General features: G+C 30.4%; 8 protein-coding genes across 8 annotated transcripts; 3 read left to right on the top strand and 5 right to left on the bottom strand.

Annotated features, from left to right (window-relative positions):
• Positions 1–354: 354 nt before the first annotated feature.
• Positions 355–2293, top strand: BX663DRAFT_433211 (eukaryotic translation initiation factor eIF2A-domain-containing protein; the record flags this gene model as incomplete). The annotated part of the gene is made up of 6 exons (XM_051522979.1): positions 355–452; positions 513–628; positions 682–781; positions 838–926; positions 1027–1121; positions 1181–2293. The coding sequence occupies 6 exons, from the start codon at positions 355–357 to the stop codon at positions 2291–2293; spliced, it is 1611 nt and encodes a 536-aa protein (XP_051383485.1).
• Positions 2294–2399: 106 nt separating this feature from the next.
• BX663DRAFT_506677 (uncharacterized protein) lies at positions 2400–3797 on the bottom strand. Its single transcript, XM_051527225.1, has one exon. It carries the CDS (start codon positions 3360–3362, stop codon positions 2430–2432), a length of 933 nt encoding a protein of 310 aa, XP_051383484.1. The 5' UTR covers positions 3363–3797; the 3' UTR covers positions 2400–2429.
• Positions 3798–5111: 1314 nt separating this feature from the next.
• BX663DRAFT_400635 (uncharacterized protein) lies at positions 5112–5315 on the bottom strand (the record flags this gene model as incomplete). The annotated part of the gene is made up of 1 exon (XM_051522208.1): positions 5112–5315. A coding segment is annotated over one exon (204 nt), but the record flags the coding sequence as incomplete, so codon positions are not given.
• A 442-nt stretch (positions 5316–5757) lies between these two features.
• On the bottom strand, positions 5758–7847 carry BX663DRAFT_453015 (uncharacterized protein). Its single transcript, XM_051523796.1, has 4 exons — positions 7583–7847; positions 7006–7506; positions 6845–6924; positions 5758–6777 (listed from the first exon to the last, which is right to left on the bottom strand). Exons 1-4 carry the CDS (start codon positions 7772–7774, stop codon positions 5859–5861), a joined length of 1692 nt encoding a protein of 563 aa, XP_051383482.1. The 5' UTR covers positions 7775–7847; the 3' UTR covers positions 5758–5858.
• An 888-nt stretch (positions 7848–8735) lies between these two features.
• On the bottom strand, positions 8736–10610 carry BX663DRAFT_433236 (acyl-CoA N-acyltransferase; the record flags this gene model as incomplete). The annotated part of the gene is made up of 7 exons (XM_051522981.1): positions 8736–8894; positions 8968–9463; positions 9559–9729; positions 9792–9908; positions 9968–10059; positions 10124–10248; positions 10328–10610. 7 exons carry the CDS (start codon positions 10608–10610, stop codon positions 8736–8738), a joined length of 1443 nt encoding a protein of 480 aa, XP_051383481.1.
• Positions 10611–10613: 3 nt separating this feature from the next.
• Positions 10614–11349, bottom strand: BX663DRAFT_506664 (uncharacterized protein; the record flags this gene model as incomplete). The annotated part of the gene is made up of 3 exons (XM_051527224.1): positions 11190–11349; positions 10741–11141; positions 10614–10677 (listed from the first exon to the last, which is right to left on the bottom strand). A coding segment is annotated over exon 2 (167 nt), but the record flags the coding sequence as incomplete, so codon positions are not given.
• Positions 11350–12253: 904 nt separating this feature from the next.
• On the top strand, positions 12254–14226 carry BX663DRAFT_506663 (uncharacterized protein). The gene is made up of 6 exons (XM_051527223.1): positions 12254–12838; positions 12927–13059; positions 13117–13259; positions 13313–13438; positions 13504–14067; positions 14133–14226. Exons 1-6 carry the CDS (start codon positions 12365–12367, stop codon positions 14199–14201), a joined length of 1509 nt encoding a protein of 502 aa, XP_051383479.1. The 5' UTR covers positions 12254–12364; the 3' UTR covers positions 14202–14226.
• A 2147-nt stretch (positions 14227–16373) lies between these two features.
• Positions 16374–16796, top strand: BX663DRAFT_485642 (uncharacterized protein; the record flags this gene model as incomplete). The annotated part of the gene is made up of 2 exons (XM_051524626.1): positions 16374–16601; positions 16701–16796. The coding sequence occupies 2 exons, from the start codon at positions 16374–16376 to the stop codon at positions 16794–16796; spliced, it is 324 nt and encodes a 107-aa protein (XP_051383478.1).
• Between the last annotated feature and the right edge of the window lie 124 nt (positions 16797–16920).

Raw genomic sequence — 16920 nt, 5'->3', positions numbered from 1 at the left:
TTTTATAAATTACTGTCGAAAGTCACAACGTGCCATTTTTTTTTTTATATAGAAATATAAGGCGTTTTTTTTTTTTTTTTTTTTTTTTTTTTTAACTTTTATAATCACATCTGTTTCTTTCAATGTCCACTAAACCAATTACACAGTTCTCTTGTATGTTTAAAAGGCTTATACCACTAGATCTTTATCTAATTTGTTTATTTTAAATATAGTTCGTTCTCAAAAGGATTTGACCATCTGGAATGGTTATCCAGAATTTAAGGCTGTCAATAATTTTGAAAAGTAAGCAATGTATACATTTATATGCAAGTATTAAGTCGAGAAGATCTATACAAATCTAACATAAATATACATATGCATCTGTATATATATATATATAGACCCCAAACAACAAGTCGTGTATTCCATTATAGTAGATATGGTCACGTATATGCTTATGCAACTAATCTAAGGTACATTTAAAAAAGAAATAAAATCGATCACATCCTAGAAAAATATTGATGATTATATAGTGTAAAAGCTTTTGATGCAGCTACTTTAAAACAACTCTGCGAGATCGAAAGAGCTAATGTTGTTGATTTTTGGCTTTCTCCTCAAGGTAGCTATTTAGCTACTTGGGAACGTCCTAGTAAGTGTTTATAGATCCATATTTTTTGAATGCCAAACTAATAAATAATCTAGCTAAACTTGAAAACGGTGCTAGTAATAATAATCTAACTATCTGGGATACTAAAACGGGTAAAGAAATTGCTGCTTTCTGCCAAAAATCTCAAAACAATTGGTAATATATAAAAGGATATACAAAAATGCATCTTGATATTGATTTTATTTTGACAGGAATTTCCAATGGACTGATGATGAGAAATATTGTGCACGTATGGTCACTGGTGAGGTTCAATTTTGGGAGAGTAAAAATGCTGGCAAAGGTAAAAAAAAAAAAATACACGCAGATACATTTGATATTCTTTGGTTGCGAGTGAAGAAATTAATGCCATTCATTTTTTTTAAAAAAAAATATATATATAGCTGTTTGGGCTAGACTTAAGCTTGAAGGTATCTCCCAATTTTCTTTAAGTCCTGGTAAGGCACCAGCAGTAGCTGTCTTTGTGCCAGAAAAGAATGTAAGCTGAACATCTATAACAATCATAAAAATAGGCATAATTCTTATCTTTTATAATAGGGTGCACCTGCTATTGTTCGTATGTATAGTATTCCCAACTTTAAGACAGCTTTGTCCAACAAAACTTTTTATAAGGCAGATAATGTTCAATTATATTGGAATGACTTGGGTACTAATTTACTTGTATTGACTATGACTGATGTGGATAAGTCAAACAAATCATATTATGGTGAAAGCAATTTATATTATCTTGCTGTCGCTGGTAATTTTGATTGTCGTGTGCCTCTTGATAAAGAAGGGCCTGTTCATGACGTTACTTGGGCACCTGATTCTAAAGAATTTATTGTTGTTTATGGTTCTATGCCTGCTAAGGCAACTTTATTTGACCATCGTGCAACTGCAGTTTTTGATTTTGGTATCAATCCTCGTAACTTTGTGAGATACAATCCTCAAGGTCGTACAATTTGTATTGCAGGCTTTGGTAATCTTAACGGTACAATCGATCTTTGGGATAGAAAGTCATTAAAGAAGGTCAACACATTTGCTGCACCTAATGCTTCCCATTGTGAATGGTCTCCCTGTGGTAGATATTTGTTAACTGCCACCTTGACTCCTCGTCTTCGTGTTGATAACGGTTTCAAGTTGTGGCATCATTCTGGTACTTTAATTTATGAAGAAGCAATTGATGAACTTTTCCAAATTGGTTTCCGACCTGAACCTATTTCACGCTACCCTATGCGTACCATCTCTCCTCCTCCTAATGTTATTAAGGTGTTACCTACAAAGGGTAGTGGTGCTAAAGCTAGCCCATCACCAGCAGGTGCTTATAGACCACCTCATCTTAGAGGTAATGCTACCCCTACATCACTTTCTGAACGAGTGGCTGCTTTGAGTGGTTCAGGTAGGTCTTCTACTACTCAACGTAAAGTTGTAGGTGCCACAAAGAAAAATGGAACAAAGAAGGACACAGCCTCTTCTCAACATCAAGCTCAACATCAAGCTCTTTCTGAAGAAGACAAACAAAAGAAAATTCGTAACCTAGAAAAGAAATTAAGACAAATTAAAGAATTAAAAGAGAAAGTAGCCAAGGGTGAAGAATTAGCTCCTGCTCAGCAACAAAAGGTTGCAACTGAAGTTTCCATCATGAGAGAACTTGCTAACCTTCGACTTTAAAAAAAAAATGCTCTTCCTTCTTGTTTAAATTATAATAAACTTTGATTTTTTTTTATATATGCATGATAGACGCATGTATAATATAAACATTTAAAACTTTTTTTTTTTTTTTTTTTATTTATTAACAAGTCAAAAATTAATGTACATCATTATGTTTTTGCATACAATGCCTTGCCAAGACATCTTTTCGACTAAAAGAGGAAGTACAATATTTGCACCTAAATGCACGTTCACCTTTGTGAACTGTAGCAACGTGTCTTGTCATGTCATGTTTACGATCAAAAGACTTTTGACAGATGGAACAAGTAAATTCTTTGTTTCTATTTTTGTCATGAGTTTTAATATGAGTTCCAAGGTTGTAACGTCTATTGAACATTGCCTGACAAATGTGACATTTGAATCGACGTTCATTTTGATCCACTTTCTTCTTCTTTATCACTAAAGTATTATCTTTGATAGAAATGAACGATTCTTTTGTATGTTTAATCACTTTATTAGGTATCGATGATGATGTCTTGTGCTTATTTTGTTGTTGTTGTTGTTGTTGTTGTTCATCTTGTTGTGTTATACCAAAAAAGACATCATCAAAGCAATCGCCAAATAATGCATTAATGTCAAATTCTTGAGAATTAAATGAATTTTGTTGTTCTTGTTCTTGTTGTTCATTTAATGACGTAATCGTCGTTTGCTGATTATCAGAAGGAAGAGGAGGGAAAAGGAAATCAGTCGATTCTTCAGATGAAGAAGCAACAGTGTTATCACTTGTATTTAACAATAATTGATTAGGGTCGCCGTTAAATGAATTCAAAAATTGATTGTCAGTGGAGACCTGAGGGAAGAGGTCGATAGTAGAGACATGGATAGGATTTTGCCAAGGAATATCGTTTTTCAAGTAGTTGGCAACTTGTACATCGTTTGTAGGGTCAGAAAGATGAGTTGTAGTAGAATCACAGTGTGTAGAAGGTTGAATATAAGGTGAATTTTGAAATTGATCTAAATTAGGTGTAAAGAGTGAAGCTGGAGTGAATGGTGTATTCATACATGAATTGTCTAAAAAAGGGGTATCCATAATAGGAGATTCATCCAAAAACAAGCCAGATAAAGAAGTGTCTTGAAGACTACTATCTGTTGTTGTAGGCAAGTTGCCTTTTATATTATTTACTAAATATGGGAAACTAATAAGTGTATAGGCTTTAATAAAGTTAGACTTTAATTTTTGCACTCACCAGTAGCTAACTTATTCCATAAATCCGTAAAGTCAAATTCTTTGGTCTTCATATTTTCAAGCTCTCTAGAAGAAGAGTCTTCAAATAGAAGATTATGAAGAGCTTGGGTATTTAAGTTGGAAGTAGCAGTGGTATCTAGGGTCATGATATAGTAAAATGCAAATGAATTAAATAATACTTTTTTTTTTCTATAAGAATTAAGCCAGTTAATTTAAAAGAAAGGGTATAATAATATGTTATAGTATATATAAAAAAAAATGGCGTAAAAGAAGTATAAAGAGTTTTCTTATTCAATTATTCTTTTTAAATGTACCGCAGCAATAAAAAAAAACCGCAGCAAAAAAAAAGAAAAAAACTTTTTCGAACATTGTGAAACCTTAAAGTAAGTCACACTTTCCTAAAAGTGATGATTGTCATCATGAAGAAAATACGATTAAATTCTATTTTATTTCTGTGTAATTTTGTTTTTATTTTTTTAAATTTTCTGACAAAGAAGAAGTAGCAACGAAATGTGTTGTATTACTTGAGTTAGTTATAAAGGTGTTATAAGAATAAAAACCCTCCTAAAGGACAAGAGGGAAAAAAGAAGAAAGAAAGAAAAAAAAAGGAAAGAGCGAAATAATAGAAAGAAGATATAATATAATAAGGAAAAAGAGATAGAATGAAAAGAAACCAGACCAAAGTAACCAGAGAGACTTACACTATTACTTGAGTAACCAGTTCAACAGCTTGCGACCAGAATCAACAGGAAGAGGAAGAGAAAATACATCATGGAAATAATGATCCAATTTACGTAGAATGATACATAGGCTAGGCTAGAGAGGATACCAACGTTGTATCATTAACACTTTATGCTTTTTTTTTCTTTTTTTTTTTTTTTTTTTAAAAAAAACATCTGCTTGTGCTTATATTATGAGAATATGTTAATATTGAAAAGTATCTTGAACAGTTGGATAATATCTCCAAAGTTGTTTAATAAATTTTACTAACTTTACAGTTATTGATGATAATGTAGTATATGAAAATAGAAATTGTCAACTTGAAGGAGATCTTCACAATTATTAGGATAAGATTAAAAGTAGCTTTCAATATTTGTCATTAAACCACAGCAATGAATATCAACATATATTAAATATGATTTTTTTTCTCCTTTTATGAAAGAGAACGTACTACATAGTATTCCTCATAAATACAACACATTTACTTGGTAGCAAGTTTCGAATTACTACTTTTTCAAAAAACCAATATGCATTTATTTGGTGGGGGGAAGAGAGAGAGAGAAATGAAACAATCTCCAAAAAAAGAAATCACAACTAATAAATTATGCTGCATTTAAATGATAGAAATAAGCGAGCATAATTATAATTTATTTATTATATTTAATTTTAATTTTTTTTTTTTTGTTGAGTAAGTGTTTTTTATTCAGGTTTTTTATTACTCATTTTTTCGGTTGCTAGAAACGGGATTAGTCTTTTAACATCTGTACCAAGTTGAGACCAAGTAATTTCGCCTGGTGAAGGTTTACTGCTAGATGAATTTCTCTCTCTTAGTTGTGCCCTTTCCAAGTATTCTGGTGTGTTCAAATAGTCTCGTAATGCCTCATAATTATATGTATTTGCTTTGTAAAACATATGAAGGAAACCACCGAGGAGTGGGATGATACTGAATATAAGATCAATAGCAATATTCATTATCATTTGTAAAAACAGCCATAAAGGAATGCCAAATGTAGTTGAAAGATAGACTTGATAAAGTGCAAGCATACTACCTATTGGTCCACCTATAATTGGAACAAATCCCTATAGAAATAAGTTCATAAATATAATAGTTTCATGTATATATATATATTATAAATAACTTACAAGAATTGAATCAATACCGATTGGGATAGGCGAATAAGGTACTGCATTATCGAGCCATTGAGATAATCTTCTGATCTTCTTTAAAAGCTTTGTTCTTTTTTTATCTGTCATAGGTGAAGTTGGTAAAGTCTGATTTAAATAAGGAACTCGTTGACTCAACGAAACTACTTGTGAAGTCCCTTGAACTCGAACCGTTTCAACTATTTGTGGTATGTATAACTTTTCTGCAATCTTTCCTTTAGCGTAATTCATCTTGAAATTTTAAATTATATTAAAAACAAAAAGGAAATAATAAAAGTCTTTTTTCTTTTTTGTTTGTCTTTTTTTTTTTTTTTTTTTTTTTTATGGTTCCAATTTATGCTATTGACGAAAAAATGACATAATTACGATTATGATTTGCCATTGATGTCAAAAACATACAATGCATAATAATTAAACAGTTTATGTTATCATTAGCAGTCATGTTCTTTTTTATTATTATAACAGTGTACGTTTATTATTTTTATTAGTTTGCTCATTTACGTCAATATCTTCATTTATTACTCCTTCTTCTTCTTCAGTAACGGGAGGCCAAATCAAATCTACATCCATTACATCTAATTCTAAAAGATCAGCTGAATGAATTTGACCTACAGAAGCTAAATTGGGTAGTGTTCTTCCAAGGTCACCATGAACATATTCTTTAATATATGTTCCAGCCTGTGTATGTAACTTTAATACACCAAATCGAGCCTCTGGACTGTTTAGATCGACATTCGGATGTACACGTGATATGGTTGAGGTATGAATCACTTTTGGACGAATCGCAGCTGCTCGTCTCTGAAATACACGAACGGGTGTCTTTTGTTGAATAGTAAAAGGCGTAGATCCAATTTTGTTAATACGTTCTATAAGTTCATCAGTTAAAGGTTCAGAAAGCCATACAAGTGCTCTATATTTTTTTGTCTTGGTTTCCTCTCCTTCTTTAATAATGTTGGTATATTCAGGCTTAATATAAGTCAAGTGTCTAACTTGAACATGATCTTTATGAATCTCTTGGTTGTTAATTTCATTTTCAATCTTCTTATACATCTCTTTACTTAATTTAGGCGTTCTAGGATTAATTAATTCGACATAAAAAGGTCGACCTGTGCCAAGCATCCGAACATTAGCATCTTCACGACCAGCAGAAACAAATTTTGTGTCATCAGCACGATGATATTTACGAATAATATCAACTATACATCCTGAGACTGAATGCTCTGCTAGTTTTTGACCTTTGATAGCCCAAGGTGTTTGACTATATTCTCTTGAATACTTGAGATATCTACCTCCCACATAGGTTGAAGCATGTATTAATTCAACTGAATTCAGTTGAGCTTTTTCACTAACGGGAATAGGAGGAATTGCAGTGACTCTAAATAGATATGCATGTGTAAATATAAATATTTATATTAAATATATATATAAAGTGATTGACATACTCTTTAGCTTCATTATTATTTAATCGTTTCAAAGCTTCAGTGATATTCGACCTTGAATCTCCTATAGTAACTCTCATCCTCTATAAATAGATACACACACATATATATATATATATAATTAGTCAGTTAAATATTGAATTATCGTCTAAATACGTTCTTACTTTTTGGCGAATAGTTCTGATGTTCAATAAAGGTTCCTTTAATTGAGTCAAAAACATATGTTCCTTACAAGTTGATTCATGATCAACAACTACAGTCATACGCAAAGAAGCATTCGTTTCTAATTGCAGACCAGTCCTTTCTTTCAACTTTAAACCAAACAAGTACTTGAAAAAATCTTTAGGATCTCTTACATCCATATTCTTATAAATAGAAGCAAGAGTTGCTGTGTAGTCTTGATCAGCATACTTTTGCATCAACACATTTAAAACATGGGCCTTAAGCAAATGATCACGGTGCAAAATACTGATGGGTAAGGTGCAACTCAAGTTACAACTATTTACTTTATAATCTTCTTTTTTTAATCTCTCATGGACTTTATCAACATAAGATTCGGCAAATTGAATTGAGCCTAAACAAGCTGTGCAGACCAAGTTGTTGACATCTTCAAGCTGTCTTTGACGATCAGTTTGTAGTAATTGATTAAGGGTGTTATATAATTCCTAAATGTATATTAATTAACATTTTATTTAAACAAATTCTTTAAAATAAAAAAATAAAATAAAATAAAATAAATACCTTTTGATCAAAAGCATAAATCTGGAAAGTAATGCAACCAAGATGACGAAAACAACAACGAAGACAGCATCGACTTGAAACAAGAATCTCAATAATATCTAAAGCTAATTTTAATGAAAGGTTTCGATCGGTATTCAACCGACTCTCTAATAAAAAATGCTTAATAAGATCTAACGATGATGATTCCGACATTGGTTGTACTTTGAAGATTCTTTTTATTTTTTATTTTTTATTTTTTTTAAAACTTTTATTTATTTATTTTATTAAAACACGGTCACTGCCAATAAAAAAAAAAAGTGTTAATATTAATTTACTAGAAACACGGCACAAATAAATATCTTTTACTCTATACTACATGTATACCTTTATATATTCCTGTTACAACAAGAAGATAAAATAAGCCTTTTAAACCTATATCAAGTGTACATGTATTGTTGTTTTATTTTATTTTATACGATAACTTGTATTATTTAACAAGTTGAAGTTTCTCTTCTTCCATCTACTTGATTATTGGTTATTGCTGTAACATAAGTAATATGAGTTGGATTATAATAGTAAAACATGAAGCTATTATTATCATCATCTTCTTCTCTTCTTCTTACAAAGTTATTCACATGTCCTTCAGGCTCATCATAATAATATGGATATGGATCAAGAGGATAATATTCCTGTTGTGCAAAATTGGTGTAATAATGGTACATTGGATAAGGATATGGCATAATAACAGCATCAGGAGAGGTTACATACTGTTGCTGTAGTAGTAAAGGAAGGGGAGGAGGAGGAGGAGGAAGAGGGGCTACACCATTTAATGAAGGAACTGAAAATAATGATGGTGCTACAGTAGCATCCATGAATAAAGAAGAAGAAGAGGTATTATTCAAAAACGATGAATGAGGTCCTTCTTGTACTATTCTATCTTTTACAACCTCAAAATCTCTTTGTCTCTTATGATAAAGACGTTTTTGTATTATGTTTGAAAGGACTTGTTTCATTTTTATTATAAAGCCATGACGAGGAGGTATTACTCTGTTCTGTTGACTCATAAAGGGATTATCAAATGATTCTGTAAGTAACATTTTTTTTTAGGGAAGAAAAGAAACACTTCTTCATCATACTATGTTATACTATTTATTTATAATGAACACTGACTGATCTAAAGCATTACCAATCCAACCTTATTTCTAGTGATATCAGGACATCTCCAGTTATACAAATAATAATTCAAGAAGCCATCACCATTACCAAACTTTTGTTCACTTACAAACTTGATGTTATCCATCAAATCCAATGTATTCATAACATCAAAATCAGCCTAAATAAAATTGATCCTTATCAGTAAAAAAAAAAAAAAAAAAACTCCTTTTAATATCTTCCTTTTTCTTTACCTTTTTAGCTAAAATCAATGCATCATGTACCAAGTCGTTTAATCTCTTTGTAATATATTTATCCTTTTTCATATCATCCATAGCATCATCAAGTTCTAATGCATAATAGAACATATAAGCAGCATTTAAAGTGGAATGTTTAGGATTATTAATAACTGAGCTTGGAAGGGAATAGAATGAGAACATATCAGTAATCTTCTTCGTCTCAGGATCTTCAACTACATAACTCCAAACAACATTTTTATGGGGTAAAATCCAATGTTTAACATCTTCATCTGTTTCAAAAACGGGAGCAATATCGAATCTTTCCAGATATTTATTCAACAAAACACGTACTTGTGGTACATCTTCTAAGCGCATTTCCCTTAAACCAACCGTACTTGTCTTTTCAGGTAATTTATAATTCTTGATCATACGAGATAAAGTAGATCTTGGAGGAATACGGGAGAAATTACATTCAACCAATTTTTTAGGATTAAGTGATCTGTGATAATAACTATAAAAAAAAAAAAAAATAGCAAAATTAAAGCCTGCTTATTTACATCACCTGCCTGCCTATATATATATATCTATATATACTCAATTCCTTACCGACAAGTGGATACAGGTTTAGGAAGAACAATACCACCTGTATAAGTAGCTTGGAAAACGCCTTCAAGATGACTTCTACGTGTAACTTCCTTAATAAGAACAGGTGCTAATCTTTTTGATCTAAGTTTCTTATGAATACATAAAAAGTTGATTTCTGTCAAATTATGAATACTAGAAAAAAAAAACCATATTAATAATTTATCGTTTATATATGTATATAGGAGTCAATTTACTGTTCATAAGTTCTGATTGTAACAGGAATACCACTAATAAAGGCAACAAGTTTTTTATTTGAAGCAACACGAACACCAACTAACCATGACTTTTTATAATTTGGAGGAGTAAGGGCCCTAGTTTACAGTCTTAAGTTTATTATACATTTGTACATTTAGGATTTTAAAATGTTTACCAGTGCAGAAAATCAGCTGAATAATCAAATCTAAATTGAGCGTCATCATCTTCAACATAATTCAAGGTCAAAAGTTCATAAAGTTCTTTAACCTAATACATGATGAAATTATCAATATACAAGTTGACTCGACAGGTTTTCTCTTATATATATTACCTCTTTTTCTTGTTCCATGTCAATTTCACACCATTCAAATTCTTTAGGTAAAGGAATAGGCTCCTTTCTAATTTGATCATAAGGAATGTTAGGTTCAATAGGCCCAGATTCAACAATTTCCTCATCTTTTTAAATAATATATATATATATATATATATACATGTATTAGTATATTTGTATTGTAATTATCAATATTATTTTTACCATGACGAGGAACAGGTTGAGTCTTCCAAAACTGATGATCATTAATATCCTTTTTACCAGTAGATTTCATTTTAGCAGCTCTTTCTAATAAAGCCATGTTTTCAATCATCTGTCGAAGTTGTGCTTTCATCAAGGCATCAGTTTGATTGTTGCTACTGCTTGCAGCAGCAGAAGAAGGATTCTTCATTATTTGTTGCACCTTCTTGCTTGAAGTAAGTTTATCTATTTTCTTTGCAAGATCTTGAAGCTCCTTTTCAGATGGAGTCTTGTCGTTATTAGCCATATTAAAATAAAACGCGATAAATAAATAAAGAAGAGAAAAAAAGAAAAAAATATGTGTATACAGTGTAGTAAATATCTTTTTTTTTTTTTTTTTTTTTTTTTTAAACTCAATAATTGAAATCCTTTTCAAGTATTTCTACAGAATTGTACATTTTATTAGTTTATAAAGAAAATTAATCAATAACCCATCACTGCAAGTACAATGAATCATCTTGATCGATTAAAAAAAAAAGGCGTCTAAAAGCTCGTTTAAGGATAAAAGAAAAAAAAAGAATGGAAGAAAGAAAGCAAAAATAAACCAGCACTTTGCTAAGTGAACAGTCAATTAAACAAATGCTGTCCTGGTCCACAAAGAGGAAGAGATAATGTATCATACATTAAATAAGTCGATTCTTGAAGGAGAGGGTAAATTGTAAGCCAACAAAGAAACACAACAGAGGATTCTTGAAAATCGTTGAGTTAATATCACGGCAGTATATTAAAGGAAAAATAAAGAAGAAGAAGATAGAGAGTGATTAACAGTATAGAACAGGTACAAGCAAATATATATATATATATGTGTAAGTACTTAGTAGTATAGTTTGTAGTAAAATAGATACAAGGATGGAAAGGGTAGGTTTCCCGTCAGGCAACTAGTCAAGTTGTTTGATTTCTTCTACCACTATAGAATATGGACAGTTAGGGGCTTAGACCTATATTTAAATAGAGTTTACAGACTATATATATATATATATAAAAGGGAGGGGAGAATATGGTATTGATGTGAATCATCTATAAGAAATTGTTGGCATTGTTGTTTAGAAGCTTATATGTTTAATTGTTTAGTATAAAATTGTCAAAAAGATGTGCTTCCAAGTTTATACTAAATGTGAGCTTATAGCAGAGAATTGTAGACGAGACAATAGTTTCGCCTTTTAACTCATATCTTCAGGTACATTGATAAAGCAGACGAAAAATGAAATAAGCTTGTAGAATGGATATCCGTCGAATACATTCCGTCTGACAGGTTTCTAGTTGTCAAATAGAAGAGCAAGTAAAAATGAATAAGTAAAAAGTGGGCCTCAAATAAATAATCGAAATCATGAAGATTGATAGCGATGGATGTGCTTTGTTGAATCAACACAACCTCTGGGCTTTATAAACACACTCAGATACGAGAAAGAATCCTTAAGAAGGATATAAATCACTCTATAATGAATAGACTTTAATAGCATCGAACAGAATTAAAAGTCATTCCTTCTGTTTCTCCCGAGGTCAGCTCTGTTGTTATTTTATTTTATTTTTTTAAGCCCAATGTTATACTCTATGCTTGATGATCGCTCAACAGTATCAATAAAATACAGCTTTTTCTAGTTTGAGCTTTAAATAATACACGTGTTTTCTTTGTAAGCAAACATTATAATCTTTCTAGTGTATGCTTTCTTTCAACTCTTTCTAATCCGTTGCTTCGTTTCATTATTTATCAATTTTTTTTTTCTTTTTTTTTTTTTGCCCTGACTGTTTTCATTAAAATAGTATTTAAAGAAAAAAAAAAAAAAGAAACACCAATTGTAATTCATAGGCCCGACATTATTCATCAAGATTTAAAAACCCGCTATTTATTTAGTAAGCACTACAATTTTTCTCTGCCTTTTTTTTTTTTTTTTTTTTAATAATAAAAAAATAGATATTCATATAAATAGTCATATACACATATATATTTAAGAGAAAAAGAAGAAGAAAAAAAATAAAGACTCCTTTTTTTTTATATGTACAATGTTTGACATGAATTATAACGCACCTATTATAGCTGATTCTATCAAGTCAGAAACATCTTCAATAGGAACAAACAATGAACCAATGCACCGAACTGGAGGGGATGCGGTACATATGCTATTAGCAAAGTTAGATGAAGGAACTCAGACTATTGCTAATCTTCGGTCGATTTTAACAATGAAAACAGCAGAATTAAACGAATTATTAGCACAACTAGAGCTTACAAACCAAGCCATTACGACCGTCGAATCAACTACGACACAAATTGAAAATATGCTGAAAGATCTTGGGTTTTCAGAGAATTCAAGAGAAAGTTTATTAATGAGTGCTGAACAATCTCTTGATTCAGCCATTAAATCAGCCACAAGTATTTATCCACAGCAATTCAAACATGTTAATAGAAGACGACCTTCTACTACAAGTACGAATAGTGGTAGTGCGGCTATGACAGAAGGGAGTGATCATAAACGATATGTAAGTCCGTTCTTCATTTGATATTGATCATTTAAGTTGATTTTTTTTTAAAATATATATATATATATATATATATGTATGTATATAGAGTAATGCTAGGTTGTTTACAACAAGAATACGATATAAGCCTGATACCAAAAATATATTAAGAAAATTGAATGATTTACTTAGAGATTTAAACCTGGAGTCTGGAAACTTTTTCTCTAGTATTGGAACAACTGGTAAAAGAGAAATAAAGATGAAAATTGATATGTTTAGAATAACTTATTCATAAATAGATGATTATGAGGTTTTACAAAAGGCTTATGTTGACCTTGATATTGCAAAGACAATTTCCTTATCAGCAAAAAGTAATATGAAAAGAAGAAATATTCTTATGAGAAGTGCTAGGAGAAGAGAAAACATGGAAGAAATACAAAATGTAAACAGGAAAAAAAAAAAGACTCTATCAGTTATACTTACTTGTTTTTATAGCTTGGAGACAAAATTCGAGAAGGTGTTTCTCATTGGAAAATCTATACCAGAAATACACCTTTATTAATTAACGGAGAAGATATTATTACTATCTTAGATCGAGAAGATAACCTGTTAGCAAGAAATGTAAAATATAAGAACATGAAAGTAGTTAGTATGACTGATTACTTATCTTTTGTTGTTATTTATAGTTACCTATACCTTCAACTCGTACGATTTATGAAAAGCCAACAACGATTACACCCTCTAATTCAGTTAAACGATCTTCTATTCCAAGCGTAAATACAAAACAAGTATCTATTCCCCAGCATCAAATGTCTTCTTCTATTATTAATAATGATATACCTCCTTCTTCGCCTACTAAGTCTACATTAGTAACGAAAAAACTTCAACGTCAATCAGTCGGCGGCCCTCGTCTGACTCAAGTCAAAGCAAGTGTTGGCTTACCACGTGTACGTACATCTTCTATTACACAACAAAAAGAACACCAACAACAAAAGTCATTATCAGGTGCTTCTACTCCACCTCATTCAGCTATTATTACTAAACCTATTATTAATACCATTAAGCCTACCATCACAACAACAGCAAAATCAACTATCATTACTACCACCACTACTACCACAACAGCAAAAGCCACAATTAACATTCAAAGACAAACACACATTCCTTTACCTACTTCAGTTACTCAGCAATCTACGAGTGAAAAGAAATCTATATTAAAGCCACCTTCACAACGTGGACCTGGTTCTACACTTAGATTAAGAAGCATGTTAGCTAAACGTGGACATCAGCTACCTCCAGTAACAAAATCACCTACTATGCCCTTAAAGAGTACAACAATACAAGAATAAGAACATGTAAAACCTTTCTATTCCATTGTCTATGATTAAAAAAAAAAAGAAAAAAAGAAAAGAAAAAAAAGAAAAAAAAAACTATACTATGCATTTATTCAATTATGTGTATGCACAATAAATATAAATTATACTTTACAGCTTATTTATCCTTTTTTTTTTTTTTTTTTTTTTGATCTTTACTTTAATGATTGCTATCACTAGAAAATATCTTTGTTGGCAGCTTTACCATAATTGATAAGTTAATAAATTAAAATCGTGTGAAATGTTACCAATTTCGTAATTGCCTATTATGCTCGAGCTTTTGTCGCGCTTTAAAATTGCATATGTACTACACTTCTAAACACTGTCATTATCCCACATGAAGAATAATACTTGCAAAAAAAAAAAAAAAAAAAAAAAAAAAAACAAATAAATAAAATAGTTTTATCTCTCTTTTCAATCTAAAGTTGAAAGATAAAGCTTTTATTTATTAATTTTCGTTTTATTATGACAATTCATGATGCAATACTTCAAGTACTCAACAGACAATAATGCCTCCTCCTGAGCAACAAAAAAGAAAAAAAGTTTTTCACATGTCTCAATTAGTTTGAAAGTCAAATTCTATAATAAACTCTGAGGAGCGTTTCACTGCTACTACTACTAATACTGCTATTATTATTATTGCTACTATTATTACTACTGCTATTATCTTCCATAACTCATGACCCCCAAGTGATAGCAGTCAATTCATCAAATGAGGTTAAGTCTCTGATAGATATTATAATAGGATTTGCTCATTATATTTATAGTCTCTTTCGTTTCAAAAGGGTTTTTTTTTAGAATTTTTAAATTCAACAACAACACGTAGTATTCATCATAACAAGACAATTCCATAATATACTACAGTGCATTTATGTCAATATATTTGATAGCATAATAAATGTTTTCATTAGTATTATTCTAAAAGGAAGATTTTTTTTTCTCTCTAGATATTCTTAGTTATTGTTGCTGTCTCCCTTTTGTACTGGTTATGAATGACACATATTCAAGTCTGTGGCACCTTAACCAATAGATATAGTTAATTCAATATTGGACTGGACAAAATTAGATCTATCATAAAAGAAGAGTGCTAACGATAATAATAAGTCCAAAGTTGCTCTTTATATGTATAGGGAGTCTTTTTTTTTTCAGGTTCAAAATGAGGTGACGTGGAAATTTCACCAAGAGATTATAGTTTACAAATTTACCGTTTTAATAGTGAAAAATTTTCAAACTTGGCAGCAATAAGATCATAAATAGCTTTTGTAACTAGCCATTTTTTTTTGTTTTGTTTCATTGATCAAGTCTTGTATATATATTACTTGTGTATAAAAGAAATATGTAAACATATATATACATATATATTTATATATTTGTATATATTTGAGTAAATGGTGGGATTTCTCGTTGTGGCAGCTATTATCTGAAAAGGAGTTTGCTGTCGGTACCTTTATTTATTTATTTATTTTTACTATGTTTGAGCTGCCTACCTCTTATACATATCTATGTATGTATGTATGTATGTATGTATGTATGTCTTTCCCTCTCAATTGTTCTGTTCATATAAGCTTTATTCTTGGATATATATACTGTTTATGAGAGAAGAAGAATGCAACCAATTAAAATCGTTTTTGTAATGTAAAGTAGTAAATAGGTCTTTTAACACCTTTACTATGATGAAGTTGACAATTTTTAATTTTTTAAAGTTCACAGCTTCTATTTTATTGGCTCTATTACTTGATGTAATAAAGGAGGAATAGAAACATCTCTCTTATTTATATTAAAAACCTGGCTATCATGCATTTACTTTTTTGTGTTTTTTTTACTTTAAAATCAAGTTCTGTTAGTATTAAACTATTCTTGTTTTAAAAGTAATCAAGCATGCATTTCAATGAATAACCTAGCATTACCCTTCACTCCTCCTTCTTTTCATGCATTTATATAAAATCAAGCCTTTGTTATTATGAGAATATTTTCTTTTTCTCACAAAAAGAAAAAAAAAAGCAACAGCAGCAGCAACAGTAACAACAACAACAGCGGAAGGGGTTCAAATTTCAAGGATCATGATTGGGTCTAGTTTAGACATAATCATCATCATTTTTCTTTTTTTTTTTTTTGCATTGTGAGAAAAATAATAACTTTTCTTTTCTTTTTAATTTCTACATATCCTTTTTTTTTCTTCTAATATGGCAGAATCATCAAATCGTTTTCATCCTGATATTGAACAAAATACAGTGTATGAAGAAAGATTAAGGTCAAAAAATATTCGAGACATGCCAGTTGGTAATGAACGACTAGCAGCGCTTCGAGATTTAGGTGCTACTTTTGATGAAGGACAACATAAAACAACAAAGATAGCAACACCAAGTGGAACTCCAAAGCTACCTTCCTTTGTAGATGCAAGCCAAATAGAAGTAAAAATAAAGCAAAAAAAAAAAAAATATACACGTAAAATAGAAGGAGATCAATTTCTAATGCATATACATATATATATATATATTATACTTTTTTAGCATTTACTTCAACAAAAAAAATCTTATCCAAGTCCCTTTTCTGCTTCTATGTCATCTAATCGAGAGCCATTTGGCAGATATGGTGAATGGTATTAATTATGAAAAAGGAACTAAAAAGTCACGTTTATATACTGCTCTGTTATCACTTTCTTCATTCCCAAAAAAAAAAAAAATGTATCTTTTCTTTCTTTATTATCAATAAAATTTGTATATATTTTTA

Source organism: Cokeromyces recurvatus, assembly GCF_025118155.1.
Source record: "Cokeromyces recurvatus strain NRRL 2243 chromosome Unknown BX663scaffold_10, whole genome shotgun sequence".
Lineage (NCBI taxonomy): Eukaryota > Fungi > Mucoromycota > Mucoromycetes > Mucorales > Mucoraceae > Cokeromyces > Cokeromyces recurvatus.
Note: the sequence above shows the minus strand (reverse complement) of the source record. Positions and strands in the feature narration are given on the sequence as shown.

What these genes read in the sequence shown, in the direction of transcription:
- BX663DRAFT_506677 (XM_051527225.1), bottom strand. Translation starts at nt 3,362, where the DNA reads ATGGATACCCCTTTTTTAGACAATTCATGTATGAATACACCATTCACT.
- BX663DRAFT_453015 (XM_051523796.1), bottom strand. Translation starts at nt 7,774, where the DNA reads ATGTCGGAATCATCATCGTTAGATCTTATTAAGCATTTTTTATTAGAG. An exon ending in TCAGAACTATTCGCCAAAAA is followed by an intron (nt 6,925 to 7,005) that starts GTAAGAACGTAT and finishes ATCTATTTATAG; the next exon opens with AGGATGAGAGTTACTATAGG. An exon ending in AATAATAATGAAGCTAAAGA is followed by an intron (nt 6,778 to 6,844) that starts GTATGTCAATCA and finishes ATATCTATTTAG; the next exon opens with AGTCACTGCAATTCCTCCTA.
- BX663DRAFT_506663 (XM_051527223.1), top strand. Translation starts at nt 12,365, where the DNA reads ATGTTTGACATGAATTATAACGCACCTATTATAGCTGATTCTATCAAG. An exon ending in CTCTAGTATTGGAACAACTG is followed by an intron (nt 13,060 to 13,116) that starts GTAAAAGAGAAA and finishes ATTCATAAATAG; the next exon opens with ATGATTATGAGGTTTTACAA. An exon ending in AACGTGGACCTGGTTCTACA is followed by an intron (nt 14,068 to 14,132) that starts CTTAGATTAAGA and finishes AAAATCACCTAC; the next exon opens with TATGCCCTTAAAGAGTACAA.